General features: G+C 37.5%; 1 protein-coding gene across 1 annotated transcript in view; it reads left to right on the forward strand.

Moving 5' to 3' along the window:
* Positions 1–20,505, forward strand: part of HMCN1 (hemicentin 1) — a 225,361-nt gene that overhangs the window by 123,217 nt on the left and 81,639 nt on the right. The window contains exons 54-66 of the mRNA XM_018552966.1: positions 2,960–3,163; positions 5,105–5,218; positions 5,798–5,985; positions 6,915–7,011; positions 7,885–8,046; positions 8,396–8,509; positions 8,600–8,802; positions 9,525–9,606; positions 14,660–14,791; positions 16,214–16,363; positions 16,448–16,607; positions 18,093–18,217; positions 19,313–19,496. Coding sequence (XP_018408468.1) covers positions 2,960–3,163; positions 5,105–5,218; positions 5,798–5,985; positions 6,915–7,011; positions 7,885–8,046; positions 8,396–8,509; positions 8,600–8,802; positions 9,525–9,606; positions 14,660–14,791; positions 16,214–16,363; positions 16,448–16,607; positions 18,093–18,217; positions 19,313–19,496 — 1,915 coding nt within the window. The remainder of the gene's footprint in view (positions 1–2,959; positions 3,164–5,104; positions 5,219–5,797; positions 5,986–6,914; positions 7,012–7,884; positions 8,047–8,395; positions 8,510–8,599; positions 8,803–9,524; positions 9,607–14,659; positions 14,792–16,213; positions 16,364–16,447; positions 16,608–18,092; positions 18,218–19,312; positions 19,497–20,505) is intronic.

A 20,505-nucleotide genomic window follows, 5' to 3' on the forward strand; every position in this document is an offset into this window, starting at 1 on the left:
AACTTTGAGTGTGCAACAGCAAGTGGATTGTTCAGCTGGCAGCCATTAGCGCCAAGAGCTAAAGAAAACTTTTTGTGTGATGTATTATACACCAGCAGGCATAATGCACAGTTGGCCATTGGCACAAACAAAAATAATTTATTTGGATCCTCCCACTATACAGAAATGTGGAATAACACCATTTTTTTGTAATGGGTGATAGAATGAGACAGGTTAATACCTTCTGTTTTAAGAAGGCCAATTTGTGTGACTTTAACAGAAAATAACACAAATGAACTGAGGGTTTATGAAAGTGTCGAATGGTGTATAATGGAACACATTGCATTTTATTGTTTTAATCTTTCCAATACCATTTATACTACTCAGGTATGACACAACACCATACACACCTAATATTTTTAGTACATTGCAACCTATAAATCCTAGCAATGGTCAGGTGTGTGTAGTGTTTGTGCTTACTATATCAGAGTTGAAAGAACTGTTGTGCTACTTTATTGCAGCTTTTGCAATAAAGTAACACTACTTTATTGCACCTTGACCATGGCAATGAATTTAAAAAAAAATTGACAATGAATCAACATAACCAAACCACTGATTTTCATATAAGCAGGCAGGTAACAAAGGAAATTGCAAAGCTAATAAAGGAAACAGATGTTTTACTTTACTGAATATGGAAGGAAGTGGACATAAAATTGGTTGAAGAGAATTACAAAAACTCACTTCTGGATAAAAACTCTGCAGTTGAAAGATTAATCTAAAGACACTTATGAAGATAAAAATCAAAGTGTACTCCATATACATTAGCTATGTAATGATATATGCATACATTTGGTAAAGGGTGCAAAACAATATCCATACATTAAGATGAGCAAGTGAACAGTAAGCGGAAGCTGCAGCAAACAAACCCAGACACTACTTAGAAAAGGCTGTAAATGAATAGACCTGTCATACTGAAAGGCCAATATTGACTCTAAGAAGCAGCAAACGTTGGTAACTGAAAATAGAGTAAAGGTGCTCCAGTCACCAAGAGCTGTATAACACTAACTTGTTTAGGAGGTTTACACAAAAGAGCCAGAAGATTTTGCCATTAATCTTTATAGTAAACTAGTAGCAAAATCCAAAAAAGGTGAGGCCTGTGACGGACCCCCGTACTCAGGATGAGTATGTCCGCCGCTGTCTTCTTCCTTGCTGAGGAGATATTGGAACCCGCTGATCTGTAGTTTCCCCAGTCACTAGCCAAGGCTTGAGTGTAGGGTAAACAAACTCTGCTTTATTGAGCAACTGCACAAACTTTTATACAGCAAGTGATGAAATCAGAATATAATCCCATCACATCCACCCTCCCCTCCCAGACAATCGGTCTGCTCAACACCACAGGTGTCCACCTGCTAACGAACTCCAGACAGCCATAGCAGTAGCCTGGCCAGAATGTCATTGTTCTGAGCTCCTTCAGAGAACAATGGGAGATAACGAGGGATGGTGCCGATAGTCTTTCCATAACCAGGTCACACAGCATAACACACTCAAAAATAACTCAACACCAATACACATTTAACTTATAAAATCATCACCGTGTCGTCACAAGGCCAACACAAATTTGCACCACAGGTAGAGGCAGGTAATATCTGTAACACTACCTACCCTTCTAAAGCACCATAGCTAATGTGTGGTGGAGGTATCAGGCTGTGCCATTGCTTTCCATTAACATGTTTTTTTCTGGATATTGTAAGCATCAGGTGCCTCTAAAGGTGCCCATACACCTTACAACCATCGCAAGACTTTTGTCTTGCGATGGTTGTAAGCTAATTAAAAGCTTGTATGATCTTCCCATCTTGGACAGGCAGGTCGTACTTGCGATCATCGCAAGCCTGCCCCGCTGAGGGGCGGGCTTCCACTGATACCAATGCCGCACGGCAGTGTGTGCTTGCGCACACCGGCCCGTTCGACATTTGTCTCCCGAGAGCGAGCCTGCACGGAAGAACGGATCGGACGCCTTCCATACACCTGCCGATTATCGTACGATCGTGGGATTTCACGCGATTATCGTACGATAATCGGCAGGTGTATGGGCACCTTTAGAATATAATGACATCTTTAAAAGTTTGGTTGGTCTGGTATGTATGGCCCCTTATTAGTTTCCATGCTTTTTTGTAAACATTTTAATGGCAGAAGTTGTCATCATCACTTGAAGTTATAAATTCTCAAACATGTTATCAGATCTAACCACCGAACAGTTTTGATTAAAACTAACTACATTGTCCTTTGCTCTTGCCAGCAAATCCCAACGACATGCACCAGCATTAAGGCCAAACCACAGATTTGTACACAGACTGATCGATAATTTACATTTTGAGAATTTTACTTAAAGTACAACCTTGATGACAGTCTCAACTAGAAAAAAATCTGGTTACTGTGTAATGCACAAGCCTCATAATGTAAACATAAAACTCCCTTTACCTTTCCTGACTGAGCCAGACCATCCTTTATTTATGTCTCACTTACTCCTCCTCACAAATACTACAGCTCACAGTGGGAGGATTTCATCAACAGAGGCAGTGTTGTCAACCCAAAAAGCAATGAGCAGCACTAGGTGTGGCCAGGTGCTGACTGACAAGTTACTGGATTGTGAATCAACAGTGACAATGCTTATATCCATGTCCTCGGCAAAAAATTTTATTTTCCCCACTGTAGTGCAAGCAGGCACAGCCTACATGAAAATGGCAACTCTGATATCAATTAGGGAGCAGTGCAGTATTGTTGCCACCTCATCACAGGAAGCGGTATTAGATGGACATTAGATGGACTCATTTTTGTAATCCCTGCTGCTAACTTCACTTAAAATGAGCCCAGCAGTAAATAAACATTTTATTCAGTAAATAAACATTTATTGTAAACTTAGATTTACTTAATCAATTTTTTTAGATTAATAATATCTTATTTCTTTCTTTTGACCCCCCAGTGCCTCCAAACTTCCCAAAGCTGTCCGGCCTTCTGCTAAATACTGACAGCAGTGTCATGGAAAGAATAGGAGAAAACAAAGATGTTATTGTCAACAATCCGTTTACTCTGTATTGTGAAACCAATGCTATCCCGCCACCAACTATCACATGGTATAAAGATGAAAAGCTTCTAACCTCCAGTGACAAGGCATTTATATTACCAGGTATCAATTTATTAATTCTATATATCAATATGACACTGTGATAAATCATAGGGAATATATGATTGTTGAAAGCTTTTTTTAGAATTATTTACAGAAAAAGGGTAAACTAGGGTTTGTAGACAAAATCTCTTCTGTCTTGCATGCACAGAATTAGGTTGTTTTACAGCGATCAGTACTTATATAAGGGTATGTTCACATTGGCATTAGTAGGCTGCTTTCTTCAGGTGTCTCTCCTGATTTTCTGTGTTTATTTCTGCTTCTTCATCTTATGGAATATGGAGAAAAAGCAAACTCTGTTTCAAAAGCCAATGTGTAATAACATATTGTGAACAAAAGCATTTCTGAAAGCCTGACACCACCAAGAGTGATTCCTAGGGCCAAATTCCCATCACATACCCTTTGTAACTCAAAGCAATGCCACCCCTGTGCTGGGACCATCATTTTCCACAGAACATATATTTGTTTTGCATAATCTGATTGCACCTTTTTTTGATAATGTGAAATAAAAGCCCATTAGTAAGTATACTGAGAAAGGCCACCTCTTTACCTTTGCTGCCCCATGGGAACAGGGAAAGGCCTACTTGTCCTAATAGTAATTCCATTCCAAGGTATTCTTTACAGAAGCCTGCAATTAAAGTGCATTAAGATACCTGTCATATAATGCAAACCTCTGCTTCTTTCCTTTCTATCCACTCACTGAAACAGTAGAGAAACAAGAAAAGATGGTATAACAGTAACTAAGTCAATTATTTGCCCACTGAACATATAAGTGTAGCCCATTCCACCTTTTGTGGAGTGACTACTAGAAATGTAGTGTTATCAGAGCTGTAGTCAGTCTGGCTGAATTAGAGTTAACATTTATCTGGTTAATTCCTGGTGTTCTGACATTGATTGTACCTGCCTGAGTGGGGTGTGACCCTGCTGCAGTGTGGGACAGCCAATGGTGGAACATTATGAGTGTCTATACCTCACCAGCCAATCACTAGGGATTTCATGGCCAGTGGTGCATGCTGGGGAAGTGCATTTACACTCAGGGGAATTGCCACGTGGTCAGTCTAGTCTAGTCCTGGTTGGAGTTCCAGCCTGTCCCAAGGCTTGGCCCGGGGGTGGGAATGCTCAAGTGCTGGAAATGTTGCCTAGGCCTCAAGTCTGGAGGAGGCCTAATACTGATGGAGGAGGAGAACCAGAGAAGCTGATGGCTGTTAGAGGTGCCTGGTACTGGAATGGGCCTCAGGAGCAAGTCTGGTGTCTTTCCTACTGAATATTTCATGCCTATCCCTGTTCAGCTGTTGCTCAAATACCCAGTGTCAGCATGTGTTCCTTAGGATCCTGCACTGTGGAATACTGAGAGGGACTGGTGATTCTGGAGTTCTAGTCTGTTCTATTTTTGCCATGGATGTTCTAAGCCCTATTCTCTTTCTCCCAATTATGAAGATTGCAATAAAGTTCCATCAGTATTATAACTACAGTCTGAATCTCAGTCTTATCGGCCACCAGAGAAGGGTGGTAGATGCTATTGGGGCAGCCGGTTGCTAAAGTTCCTAGACTTAGCAAACGTCCCTAGGCTATGGAAGACCAGTTCATCCAGTGGCTCCTTCGGGGGTGAGCGTTACATATACAATACATTTTATTTTTATTTGTGTTATTATTTTATTATGTACACTTTACAGTTCAATTAAAATGTACACACAGACTGGCAATAGTACAACTATTGTAATTTTGGGAATATACACATAAATACATAATACATAAATACATAAATACATAAATATAAGCCATACAATTCATTTATTTATAGGTGGACCTTGTGATGTGTAATATTTATTATTTACATGTCACAATTTAATTCAAAATGTCTGCAAAACTGGTAATAGTACAATTATTGTTATTTTGGGAATATAAACATCATAAATACAAACCATATAATGTATTTATTTATAGGTGGACACAGTTTACAGATTGCAAGGGCAACCTTGGAGGATGCTGGGACATATAATTGTGTTGCTGTAAATGAGGCTGGAGAAGATTCCCTGCAGTATAATGTGCAAGTACTTTGTAAGTATTCTACTCTAACTTTATAAACCTTAACCCAATAAAAACGTTCAGCTAGAAAGTAATTACTTGCTAGGAGAAACATTGTTATTTTTTAATGTGTTTATAATTCATTTTTATTATTTTGTATAATTAATGTATACCAATTGCATTAATTTTTCAATAAAAGTTACCCATGCAGGTGTAATGTTGGAACACCCCTAGCCAATTGCATATGATTTAAACATATAAAACAATTGTCTTCATCCTAATTAGATCTTATTCAACCTCACAGGACCACACTGAGGTTGGAGTTTTTACCTGGACAGCAGGGGATGTACAGTAAAAAAAAACACAAAAAAATACAGATGTTCTCTTTTTGTTTGCAGTCTGTATCCTGGTTAGAGTTTCATTATATCCTGTCCTGACAGTAGGTAAAATGAAATCCTCACATTAGGGACAACAAAGAAAACAGAGTCTAAAACACTCCGTGCTCTACCCAAAATACAATAAAACATTTGGCAGGAGTTGAACTTTTTATTCAAATGATATCTCTGCAAATTCTAAGTATGTACCTTTTTTATGTAACTTTTTTTTTTTTAGTGCCACCAGCTTTTGAGGGAGGAAGTGAGAATTTGTCAGAGGATGTAACCTTTCTAGTAAATCAAACAGTGTTGTTGGATTGTATGGTGGAAAGTAATACTGCTCCAACAGTAAGTTGGCAGAAGGATGGACAGGTCATTAAAGAAGGAAAACACTTTCAGATTTTATCCAATGGAAGATACTTGCAGGTTGGTATTAGTATTTTTATACACATGTTTTGACCTGCTCATGATTCCACAAAAAGATTTGTTTGGGTATTTGGAGAGAAATTGTTATAGTCAAGCCATGAAAAGTTATTTGTATATTTTATTGTAATACTGATTATATTATTGACTTGAATAATTTATACATTTAAAGGATATGTCCATCCAAAACTTTTTTATTTTTATTTTGGATAGAGTGAGTAAGGGTTTTTATTGCTATCTTGGACTCACTGTCACCGTGACAGCAGTTTTACCAACATGAAGTGAGAGAAAATCTCCAACAGCAACACAGACAGAAATAAAAATGCGTTATTTAGTTCAGTAAAGGACGGCTAGAACCCCTGTCTTGCGTCACTGTTGCAGGCTTTCTCTACTTCCTGTTTGGTGAAACTGTTGTCACTCTAACAGTAAGCAATGGGGAAGTCTGGATAGTAATAATAATAATAGTAAATTAAAAACAGGGGTCTTAGTCTTTCTTGAGTCTATCCAAAACAAAAAAAATAATCCTCCATTGAGTGGTATAGCATTTGATCAGGTGGGTTTATTCTTCCAAGTAATGTGAACAAAAGAAATGTCTCAGTGGTTTCCACAGAAAGGAAATGGTTATGCAAAGGAGGCCCTGTGGGTGTTGGGAAATTTTGGATTAGAACACTTATCTCAAAGAGAATATTTTTCCTTATTCTCAAGTGATATGTTTAAACCTTGCAACCGATACACATAAATCCTGTTCAGATCTAGTTAAACCTGCTTGTATTTAGGTGAAATATTCTTCTGGGTTTGTAAATAAGGAGACAATGTTAGTGTCAGAGAGTGTATCCTGAGATAGATTATCTAAATTAGATTAAGATACTTTATGCCTATAATCAAATAATATAATAAAATCTAACCCATTTACCATTATTTTGTTCATGTAGATCTCAAACACGGAGTTATCGGATTCTGGTCGATATATCTGCATTGTAGAGAACATAGCAGGAAGTGCACAGAAATTGATCAAACTAAACATCCATGGTAATGCACCCCTAATGTAATCCTTTTCTTTAGTTTAGTTGCATTATGACACATATATATTAGGTGTATACAGCATCAATGCTATATAAACAAGGCATTAAACAGCAGTCACTGTAATATTCCCTAACAGTATCTCAAGTTCACAACTATAATAACTTAGATTATCATATTATTGTGTCACATAGGATTTTTTTGTGTGAAACTTGTATGAATTGATATCCTTCTGAAAATGCTAGCTGCCCTGCTGTGTCTGGCTTCAATGCTTTCTGAGTCTCTGATCTGGAAAAAGGATGGAGATCAGGAAAACCAGGAGAGTGAAGACTGAGTTACTTATCTTTTTTGTGTAAGTGATGCACAAAGTAATGAAGCCATTGTATCAGAACAACTGCTAGGGAAAGGGATGAGCTCAGGTTCGGATCAAACCTAGTCTGAACCTGAGCTCCTCTGAGCATGAAAGGAAGCTCCTTTTGCTACCGCCAAATCAGCTGCAGCCAGGGTATTCTACACCCACAGCTGCATGCAAACAGAGGGGCAGAATGCACTGATGATATTGATCTAATACAGTATGGCCACACGGCTATATTTGGTCATTGACATTGACCTAACATGTGTATGTGGCTATATACGGTCCATGACAAAAGCATAAGCATTCCACCCCTTTGTTTATGTGCAGCTGCAGGGCAGTAAATTACTCAGCCAAAGTCAACTATGGTAGCTTTTATACTTCCTCAGTACAGATGTCTTTTAAATAAGTAACTACAATTACTATCATTAGAGTAGCTACAATTACCAGAAAAAATAGACTTCATTAACAATTCTAAAACAGTGTTTAATTATATGTGCTCTGTGATTCTTCCCAATTTTTTGTTGCAGTTCCCTCTAAAGTCGCAGGGGATGCTTTGGAAAATGTCACTGCCATAGAGAATAATTTCATTTCCTTGTCATGTGAAGTAAGCGGATTTCCACCACCTGCAATTAACTGGATAAAAGATGGCAATAGCCTTAGTCCTAGCAAGCATCTTTTTATTGTCCCAGGTAAGAATCCCTAAATAATACATGTAGTAAATCTTGAGCATTTCAGTATTAACATTTGTATGCTCTTTGTCTCCTATGAAGCAAATTGCTATTTTATTGAGTGTGACGTAATATAGAAATTATTTATGGTTTTCAGTTTAATACACAACTGAACTAAAGGTTGATATCATGTATATCTCCCTGCCATTGTTTGTTAAATATAGCCATGCCCCTGTACTAATTTATTAAAATCACATAACAGCTTTTGACAAAAGGTCAGTAAATTACCTCACTGTATTTCTACCAGTCACAAATTCATACTGCATTAAGCACTGATTCCCCCTGTAATTAATACTTTTTTTTTTCTTAGGTGGCCGAGTTTTGCAGATTCCTCAGACAAAACTGGCAGATGCTGGTGAATATGTATGTGTAGCCACCAATCAAGCTGGAAAAAGCAAGAAGACATTCTATCTTAGTATTTTTGGTGTGTTTTGGCAATTATATAATTCTATTATACATACAAAAACAATGCCAACGCCAGGAAAAATACTGACTACTTTGTATTTTATTTCAGTTCCTCCTACTATCATAGGTGGTGGCAGAGATTCTGGTACTGAGGTGAACATTCACATCGCTACATCCACTTTACTTGAATGCATTTCAAATGCTGTCCCACCTGCTGTCATTAGCTGGTATAAAAATGGCCAAATGCTCTTGGAATCCACAAATTACATCATTCTGAATGAAGGACAAATAATCAAGATTAAGAATGCTCAGGTAGGGAATTCGGTACTGGGTATGGTATGAGGTTTTAATTCAGGATTCTAACATAGAACTACTGTTCTTTAATTATTATACCTGAACACTAAGGTGCCTGTTTATAAACAATTCTCCCTCTTTTTCTACCCTTTGCCCTGCGAATTTCTGTGAACATTTGGGTGAACATTTCTGTGAACGTTTGGGCGAATAATGGATATTGGCAAAAAACAAATGCTCTTATTATAGTTTTCTTAAATACTTATTTGCTTGTTCTTAAATACTCATCCCCTATGCTCCACAGCTCCATCTAGTGGCCATAATGCATTATTACAATAACACACTACATTCAAACTGGGAATATCCACCTAGTGGACAAAATGCATTATTACAACACTACAATCAAACTGGGAACAATATATGAAGAATATACATTTTTGGCATTATTCACCCAAAACAAACCAATAGAGATTTGCAGGACAAAGAACCCTGCACTTTTGTTTTATAAATTGACCCCTAAGGTGTGTTAAAAAGTTTTAGGTTTTACTGTTTTATTCCTAAGGTTATCTTTAAGTAGCAGCCAGTATAGAGGGGGGTTTTATTCATTGGTATGAATGGAAATGCTTGACATACTTTTAATATGTTCTCAAAGATGCAGGACCTTTGGTATATAGTTTTTCATTGTGTATGTTAAAATTCTATTTTTTTTTTTTAAAAAAAAGCTTCTTAAATATGTGTTTCAGGTATCCCATACTGGAGAATATGAATGTGTAGCAACCAATATTGCTGGACAAGACAAGAGGAAATTCTTGGTGAATGTTTATGGTAGGTGAATGTATTAAGGGATACTATAGTCTTTTTATACAGAGTGTATATACAGCAAGCAAAACAAAATATAGAAAAAATACCCAAAACAAACTAATCTTTTTTAACTAGTCAGGTTAAAAACAGAGCTTTTAGTTGCATATATTTGCAAATACATGTGGAAGCCACACTGCTGCTTTAGGGCACCTCTGATAATTTGGATCCCTTAGGTTTCATTCACCCCCTAAGCATCAGCGTTTAAGGTTGTTTTAAGTGTTTTTGAGCATTTTATATGCATCAATGTGTGTTTATCACTTTTTTAAAGTGTTTTTCAAAATGTTTTGTCACTCATTTTCAGCTTGTGCTGTCCTCCACTTTGTTCACCAGTGTTGCAAAGAGGAAGGCTGGCTTTTGAGTGAAAATGCGTGACAAAACGCTTCAAAATTACTAGAAAACACCTGTGTTGTCAGTTTACAGGCATTCCCATTGAAGCCTATTGGGCCCAAAAAGCTGATATCTGCAGAAAAGTAGCTCATGTACTTTTTCCAAGGGCAGGCATTTTGCTACAGGTGACAGGACACTTAGATGTGAACAGGTGCCATTGAAAACAATGGAAATCCTCTGTTTGAGCTTTGTAGTGCTAGCCATTTCAGCTACAAAATGCCTAGGTGTGAACAGGGACTAACTGTAAACTATCTGAGTTGTATAACTATGGAACATATACAGCAATGCACAAACAGAGCACAGACTCGTCTGGAGGCAGCCCTATCCCCCTTAAACGTACAGCAACACACCAGAATCCCAGACATCGCCTTTACTAAGCAGATAGATTTCCAGTGTGTGTCTACGCCAAATCGAAAACATTCAAATATGGCAGCTGCTCTGATTTGTAGAAACCAGCAAAAAGGGAAAGGTGCACATGGGCAGAAATATACAAAACAATACTAAAGGAACCTCAGCACACTTTCAAGGTCCATTTACACTAGTCTGTCTGCTAAATTGGAGCTTTTTGTGAACAATTGTTTTCTATGTGCCATAGTGGTGACCTGTGTTTTTCTTGTACAGAATAGTGTAGGTCACTGCTATAGTGTGAACGGGCCCTTAAGCATTGCCAACATTAAAAAAAACTAAACGGTTTCAGCTACTCCGATTAAAAACAAAGGTTTTATATATACACCATGTATACATACCGGGGCAGCCATATTTAAGTTTTACACTCAAAAGCAATGTTCTCTCTTTGTGACTAAGATCAAAACAATAGTTATTTAACAAGGCTGAATGATTCTACTGAAATACATATTCCCTTTAGTGGCTATTCTAATCTAAAAATGTGTATATTATTATGCAATAGTAGAAATGTGGTGCAAACACGCATGCACAGACATAACACATTGTACAACAATTCAGTAAACATTCAAAACACTGAAAATACACAAGAGTTACCTTTTTACGGAATTGATTTGTAAGTACTGTACTATAAGTAAAAAGTTGCTTAGTTCACAGAGCACGTTTTTCTCAAATGCATATGAAGTTGCACATTTTTGCTTTCATTCTTTTGTTTCCCTAATGCATGTAGATGTGGACTATATTGCCTGTGTCTGTAAATTGCCTCATCATGATTTTGAAAATTATAAAAAATACCCATTGACAAATAATCCTTCCTAAACAGAACTCTTTTCTGACCTAAGCTGGCCATACAGCAGTCAGATTTTGTTAGATAAAAGTAGTTTTTGTAATGTTTGCTTGACTTTCCAATAGTTAATGGGGTTAAACTGATGATTGATTTTGACTGTATTGATAAAATAATTTGAAGGAGCGTGATGGAAAATGTTTCTTAAATGATCAAAATTCTAACAGTGAATGTGGTTTTCATTTGAAAATTCCATTAATTCCAAAATTGAATGTTAAAATCAGATCAAATTTTAAACATTTGTCAAGTCTCTGAATACACTATTGAATGTTCTGACAAGAGTTTTTCTTTGAATATTCATACACAAATCTACCTATGTATGGCCAGCTACATATTGGTGCCTCTAATAAACTATTTTTGTTACACTAACTCATTTTGTAGCACTTCTAAGGTAGAACACAAGTGATCCTATAGTTATTGAAAAACTGTAAGAAGTCCCAGTATACAGTATTTTGTCTTTTACTGACACAACCGAGGAGTTTGTTACAATAGAGATCATAGTAATTTCTCATTCCCAGTCATCACCCTATGTGTGCACAAAAGTTGTAGAGAAATGACACTGCATACATTTTGCTTAATCATTTACGTGAAGTACACTGGTTTTGCCGCATGGATACATAAATAAATAGAAACCTTTTAAATTAGGAGTTGTCCATAAATGTTGGTAATACTTTTGTGATGATGCATCACAATGAGGGAGGTGGGTGGGGTATTGATGATGTTTGTAACATCACCACCTGAACCTTCTGTTTAAATAAGCAAAATACATTTCAAGTACATCAAAACAAAATTTGTTACAGTTTGTTTTCTTCAGAAAGCCGCCTCATGAGTAGAAAAGTCTGCCCCTGCCAGCATGCTGTGGAGGTGGAACTTTCCCCTGTGTATGGAAGCAGTGGTCTCTCTGCAGAGAACTGTCATGGCCCCTGCTAGAACAAGAGCTCTCCAATCAGCATGGGACATGTGTTTTTTGCATGAGTGCAAGTTCCTGAATCCATTAGCCATCTGCATTGTGAATGGAAGAACCAACAGTAAGGACCAATGAAGCACTGTAGCAGTGCTTGTGTGCTGACAAGGAAAATACTAACAAGGAGAAAGCAAAAAATAGAGTTTTATACGTGTGCAGCTACTCCTTCTCTGTCCACTCAGCAGGGGCATGTTTATGACTATTAAATCTAATGATCTGCGCTTACAGATAATAAACTGCTAATATGGGTGATGAAGCTGCCACAAAACAGACCAAAAGGTCACAAGAATATAAATGACGATTGTGCGGCGCTAGATACCCTATTATACCTAAATAATAACAAATCTATAAGATACCCAATAATCTTAGTTAATAGTGAAAATTAATAGTGAAACATAATCAATTATGAAAAATAATATTTTTCGTGCAAAAGTTCATTTATTTCACTAATGCAACTTAAAAGGTGAAACTAATATATGAGATAGACTCATTAGATGCAAAGCAAGATAGTTCAAGCCGTGATTTGTCATAATTGTGATGATTATGGCTTACAGCTCATGAAAACCCCAAATCCACAATCTCAGAAAATTAGAATATTACATGCAATCAATAAAACAAGGATTGTACATAGAACAATATCGGACCTCTGAAAAGTATAAGCATGCATATGTACTCAGTACTTGGTTTGGGCCCCTTTTGCAGCAATTACTGCCTCAATGCGGCGTGGCATGGAAGCTATCAGCCTGTGGCACTGCTGAGGTGTTATGGAAGACCAGGATGCTTCAATAGCGGCCTTCAGCTCTTCTGCATTGTTCGGTCTCATGTCTCTCATCTTTCTCTTGGCAATGCCCCATAGATTCTCTATGGGGTTCAGGTCAGGCGAGTTTGCTGGCCAATCAAGCACAGTAATCCCACGGTCATTGAACCAGGTTTTGGTGCTTTTGGCAGTGTGGGCAGGTGCCAAGTCCTGCTGGAAAATGAAGTCAGCATCCCCATAGAGCTCGTCTGTGGAAGGAAGCATGAAGTGCTCCAAAATCTCCTGGTAGACGGCTGCGTTGACCCTGGACTTAATGAAGCACAGTGGACCAACACCAGCAGATGACATGGCTCCCCAAATCAACACAGACTGTGGAAACTTCACACTGGACTTCAAGCATCTTGCAGTGTGTGCCTCTCCATTCTTCCTCCATACTCTGGGTCCTTGGTTTAAAAATGAGATGCAAAATTTGCTCTGATCAGAAAAGAGGACTTTGGACCACTGAAAAATAGACCAGTTCTGTTTTTCTTTAGCCCAGGTAAGACACTTCTGACGTTGTTTGTTGTTCAGGAGTGGCTTAAAAAAAAACAATGCAGAAGAGCTGAAGGCCGCTATTGAAGCATCCTGGTCTACCATAACACCTCAGCAGTGCCACAGGCTGATAGCTTCCATGCCACGCCGCATTGAGGCAGTAATTGCTGAAAAAGGGGCCCAAACCAAGTACTGAGTACATATGCATGCTTATACTTTTCAGAGGTCCAATATTGTTCTATGTACAATCCTTGTTTTATTGATTGCATGTAATATTCTAATTTTCTGAGATTGTGGATTTGGGGTTTTCATGAGCTGTAAGCCATAATCATCACAATTATGACAAATCACGGCTTGAACTATCTTGCCTTGCATGTAATGAGTCTATCTCATATATTAGTTTCACCTTTTAAGTTGCATTAGTGAAATAAATGAACTTTTGCACGATATTCTAATTATTCGAGTTTCACCTGTATTTCACACTGGTGTATTAAAGCTGTGTATTTAGCAGCTTGCCTAGAATTCAACTTTAAATTTGTTTTGCAGAGCATTTGTGGATGTTTAGGGATGGTGGAGAGGGAAGTTGATAAACCTGCAAGCTGTTGCACTGTAACAATTTTGCCAAGTTCATTTATAATTATGTGGTAAACTTCCTATACCCAATTTGGACACACATATGTTTTTATTTGTTTACTGTGTATTAAAATAGAGGGGGTTAGGTACCACAGATTTTGTTGCACAGTGACCAGCATTGGTTTATTGCCTTATTCTTTAAGTGGATTGCTCTTAGGAAGTCTTCAGCATGCGGTATCATTTACCATTTACAGTATCTATAGCAGTCATGAGAGTTGCATCTATGCAAGAGGGCTATCAACATATTTGTCATAGCACAGGTATCCTAATGTACATTTTTGGAGTGTTCCATACCAGGCGGAATGCAGCCTACTGTTATATTGCTTTTTTGGCTGAAGAAAAACTTATATCTTCTGTTAATGGCATAAATCAGCAAGACATATTTTTGTAGTCTGCCCTTCAGGGTGTCCATCTCGTGGTGCTATTTGAAAAGTAATAGTTACTTTTAAGACATGTAGAATTCACTTAGAATTTTTATTGGAATACATCTTTTTTTCAGTACCTCCCAGTATACAAGGTCCCCAAGAGGAGTATCATAGTGGAATCATCCAAAACTCTGTTGCCTTACAATGCAGTGCTTATGGCATACCTACCCCAACACTGAGCTGGCTTAAGGATGGCAGTCCTATAAGTAAGTACTAATGGTGTACTGGGTTTTCACATATAAGTTCTACTGGATCTGTGAAAATGTCACATGAACCTTGGCTTAGGCTAGCAAAATGAAGTCCTTTTCTTTTCTCATCCTTTTAGTTATATGCATTGCATGTGCATGTTATCGGACAGGCACTAAAAAAAATGTCTGGGACAGTGTTGATTTGCATTCACCACAAAGCCTGGCTATTTGGGGCTACAGTACTTTCTGAGTGACAGAAAAAGCACACAAAAGCACACAACAAATGCTAATCAAAAAAAGTAAATGACCTATTACTTTACAGGTTCCAGGTCAGTGACACAGAATGTATTAAAGCCATATTTGCATTACAGCAAGGCGTCAGCAGTGGCAGTCTGCATAATTTTCCAATGATAGATATCTCTTAAAATTCACATACTCAGACTGTAAGGATAGGCTTTTCTAAAGTGTTGCCCAGGCAGCAGCAAATTATTTAATGTAAATAAAATGAGGGCTTCAAAATGGTAAAACCCATATGTTCAAGTCAGAAATGTTTGAGATCTACTTCCAAGTAGAAATGAGAGTGAACCTTGTTAACACAAAGATTTCACTAAAAATAACGCAGATTGGGTTAGGGAGTCATGAAGGGTTGGGGTGAACAGGAAACACATCTTGAATGGGTTAATATTTCATACTGAAACCAGTAATACATCTGCCCATTTACTGTTACAGCTTGATTTTTAAAACTGGCCAAAATGTCAAGGTTTGCTTATCCTAGAGCAGGGGTGTCAAACTCAATTTAATTAACATTGTATCAACATTATGGTTGCCCTCAAAGGTATCTGTAAGACTATATAAATGTATCTAATCTTTATCATAATTGCCTCTGCAGTCGATTATCACTGGTTAAGTAATTACTTAATACCTAAATCTGAAAGTAGAAGTCTAGGAAATGGCCTGGTGGGCCGGATTCGGCCCCTGGGCCTTGAGATTGACACATGTGTCCTAGAGGATCTTTATTTTCAAGGCTATTGAGGCAAATAAAAAGATAGTATGCTAAAAATTACATTTGTCAAGTTCTGTTTCATGACCTGTGGGTAAAAGTGCAAGGTGCATTCAGAGACTGTTGGTTATGCCCGCCATATGTTTTAAACATGCCTATACTGTAAGCTTTTCTTGGTAACTTTGAATATTGATATTTGTAATATGTGTTTTCTTTTAAAAGATATACTGACCAAATACTGTATAAACAGATATATACTTGATTACGATTGCACTTCATCATAGATAAATACCTAATAGTTACAAAAACATAGAGTAACATAACTTCCACACGATTACATGTGATACTTTGAGTTGGTATTACTGGATAGTATGCAGAAAATGTAAACTGAAAGTTAGGAAATCATGCTTTTCTAAACTTACAATGTCATTATTATATAGATCATTCAGATTCATTGGAAATGCTCTTTCTTTCTGGCGGGAGTATTATGAAGATAACTAGGGCTCAAGTGACGGACAGTGGAAATTACACATGCCTTGCATCAAACGTAGAAGGCAGTGCTCACAAAACGTTCATCTTGGCTATTCAAGGCAAGTAATTCCATACTATTTCACAGCATGTAAATAATTCCATTTAGATTATATGCAGTATAATCATATCCTACATATTTGAAGTTCCCCCTAGCATTACTGGGTCCGGAATACCTAATGAGATTAGTGCTCTGCCGGATGATGATATACAGCTGACGTGCAACACCAGAGGAGTTCCAACACCTGTGATCCTTTGGTCAAAGGATGGTGAACATATTAACACCAATGATCGCATTAACATTAGGTGAGGTTTTTTTAAATTAAATAACAGCATAGTAAAGCTTGTGATGTTGATTTTTATTTGATTTTATCATTATTATTAACAATATCATTAAAACTCCAACCTTGTCAGATTTCGTCAACCACGTACCATGGTATATTGGTTGCAATTCTTACTTTATCCTCATAATTTTCTATAATATGGTTCTACACTAAAGCACATCACAACTACTACTGCAAAATTCACAGGTTATCAGAAAATAGAAAAGCCACAAAAATTTACCCACAGATACACCTCCTCAAATATTTTATATTACACTGTAAAAGAGACACAATGCAAATAGGAAAAGCTTCTATTTTGCTTAGTGCTGTAGCCATTTATAAATAATCCAACACATAACTAAATACTTCTAGCATTAGTGTTCAAGGTTTTAATTATCTTTTAGTTTGATGCCAAACTAGCAGTGCTGATGCTGTGAATAACGCAAGAGTGATAGGATTGTTTGCTTCTATGTGTCTTTCCCTTGCTGTCCAGATGAGCAAGGCATCACTCGTTTGCTGATGGTGATGCTGCAGAATGTAGGTCACCCCTGAACGAGCTCATCCAGCTAGCATTGAAGTGACACATCTAAACAGGTGGGTATTTTTCTGACCTGTTTAACCCTGCACAGAGATGTTGGTGGTGAATTGTTACTAGCAACATGATTACCAGTGTGGCATGGTCCTTAATAATCCACCTTAAGGACAGTGGCATAGTGGTTAGCGCTTCTGCCTTGTAGTACTGGGGGTCCCTGGTTCGGATCCTGGCCAAGTCACTATCTGCAAGAAGTTTGCATGTTCTCCCTGTGCTTGCTTTGCCTCCCACACTCCAAAGACATGCTGGTAGGTTAATGGGCTCCTGTCTGAATTGGTCCCCTGTATGTATGCATATGAGATTGTAAGCTCCTTGAAGGCAGGGACTGATGTGAAAGAGCAGCTATGTAAAAGTGCTGCGTTAATTGTTGCCGCTATATAAATACCTGTAATAATACATTTTAAAAAACAGAGAAATAAGGTAGCAAAACAATGTAATTTCATTGCTCAGTTTTGTCATCTAGACATGTTTTAAACAGTGGGAAAAGGAAGGGAAGTAGTTAAGTGAGCTTACCAGAAGCATGGAGGACCTTTTACAACAGTTGTTGAGGTTCAAGTGTAAAAAGGATTACAAAACATGTATCCAAAGACCTAAGTCACCATCAGTTCACCATCAGACATTTGTGTACAAACAAGATTTTTTTTCATCATTAAATTTTATATGGGTTAGCCTACAAGTAACTGTGCAAGAGCATGCTATACAATTCTCAGGCAGGTGAGAAAGATCCTCAGGGTGACAGCTGGGTATATAAATTCTGCTTTATGATTTGTCATGTGTAAATTCTCCAGCTCCTCAATGTTATACTTGCTCATCAGTGATTACCAAGAAATAAGTTACTGTATATTTAATGAGACATTTTTATTCTGAATTTTAAAGGGAAACCACAAATGGGGAAATGCTATCTATTTTGAAAGTTCAAAGAGTTGATATGGGAAAATACACATGCGTAGCTACCAATTTAGCAGGCGAAGATGACCGAATCTTTCACCTAAATGTGTATGGTATGTATGCTTCTCAATAATTAATTGAAATGTGTACAGAAATTTTAGTATGTAGATCAACAGATCTTCCAACTATTAAATACTACTTACAACACATTTTTTCCTTTATTGCACACTACATAAAGTGTAATTTTGTTTATGTCAAAAAGTGTTAAAGTCGTTTTGAAATGTATTATCAACAAACACCTCTACATTTCCATCTGCAACAAAGGAAGATAATATTTCTGTTCTGTGATTATAGCTGCAGACTACAGGTTGAAGAAAGGGTTACTCATAAACTTTATATTCCTGCTCTTTTATTCCCCCCCACAGAGGGCTATGCAGCTTTTTGCATTAAGCATGGCAGCCCCTCACACCCCATAATGCCTTTATATATGAATTGGAGCCTCAGTTAATTAGAAAGGTCTTCTTTTTTAAATTCCAATGGGATGCATCTAAATGTATACTGGTGCTGCAATAGTTCATATAACTAGCAGCTTTGTGCATTAAACTGCCAAAAGTTTTGATGCAGACTTTAACTACAGGCTGCTGCACACACTGATATATGAATGAAGTGTGCTACAACACTTCATTCAGGTGACTACCATTGCACCTCTACACTTTGGCATTCAGGGGAGACAGCCTTCATTGTGAAAATTAAATGCTGCTCTACCCCTTACTGCTAAGTTTTTTCCCCTTGTCTTAGTGGTGTTGTGGCAGGTGCAGATAGCTGTACTACTACTTCAAAAATGAAGATAATAATAATGAAATGTTTAAACCATTGTTCCTCCCCCACAGTTTAGGCATAATTCAATTTTAGTATGAGCATGTGATAATGCAGGATCTCTCTTTGTTTGCTAAAAGAATCTTGCAGTGTATTTTATATTGATAGCCTTTGTTTTTTTGTTTTTGTTATTTTCTACATGAAGCTCCATTTTTTCTTTACCCCAAATAATCCATGATTTACACTTTTATTCACACTTATAAAAATCACATGCTGTAATGCCAGTATTTTACTGGAAGTCCAGTTAAAACTAGGAACAATTTTTAGATGTAAGCTTACTATATGTTTGTATTTTCCTTGATCTCATTCATCATGTGCTTATTTTATCTCAGTTCCTCCCAAAATCAATGATAATGAAGGACAACCAGTGGAAATGACAGCAGTTTTGGACACATCAGTAAACATTGAATGTTTTGTAACTGGTGATCCAACACCACAAATCAACTGGCTAAAAAATGGCCTTCCACTTCCTGTATCCTCACAAATACGACTTCTTTCTTCTGGAAAAATATTAAGGTAAATCTTCATGGATGCAAGCTGTCAAAATTAAAAAAAAAATAAAAATACTTTTGCTCAAGGCCACACTTTATGCCTTTGCACGCAGCCAAACGTACACATCTTGTGTGCTTCACTCTCAATAGGGTTCTCACACACTAGGTAAGACTATGTGGACTGAAATACCAAGAATAAACCCACCAATGAAGAGACATTGGTGTGCACCTCCAATTAATTTACTTCTATTTTTCAACCAATAAGTTTATCAAATCCCATTGAGTTTTTCAAAGGTGAAGATAACTTCTCCTGCTGGATTCATGATTTTATGTAAATAACCCACCCCAATGAAAAATAAATTATTTGGTACTTTACCAGACATCCCAACTCTCCCGGACATTCCGGGAGTCTCCCTCTATTAGATAGCGGCATCCCGGCCGCCCAGGAGAGAGAAACATTTTCTCCTGGAAAGGTTTACTCTGCTCTATCTAGAAGAGTAAACCTTTCCCTGCTATCTGTTTGTTTGTTTTTTCTGACATCGGGGCCCCACCGCCAGTCAGAGCAAAAAAGAAAAAAAACTGCAAAGGAATGAATAGCTAGGTTTCTATTGGCTATTTCAATTTGCAGTCAATAGAAGACTAGCTGTTGCACCCACCCACTGCTGCTGTCATTCAACAGAGGTGGACCTGAACTTCTGCATTAAGGTATTCTGAAGGCAGCAGCTAGGCTTCTATTGGCTATTTGGCTATCGCAGACAGGGGGTGGGGGACAGAGGAACCTCCCTGAAATTACCTTTTTCAGGTTGGGATCCCTGCTATACATAAAATATGTATGCATCTATAACATATAGCATTTATATGGTTGAGGTTACAAGGATCACAGCAAGGAACAGTTTCAAGCAACCTGAAACTTTTCTTAAGGCCTGACCTATGGCTTGAGAAAGGTCTTAGTTTGCCTCCTGTAACTGCTAACCTTTGTTTGAACTTCCACCATATTACTTACATTTTGTATCACATAGGCTATTGTAATATAT

Source organism: Nanorana parkeri, unplaced genomic scaffold (genome assembly GCF_000935625.1).
Source record: "Nanorana parkeri isolate BGI_ZX_2015 unplaced genomic scaffold, ASM93562v1 scaffold103, whole genome shotgun sequence".
Taxonomy (NCBI): Eukaryota; Metazoa; Chordata; class Amphibia; order Anura; family Dicroglossidae; genus Nanorana; species Nanorana parkeri.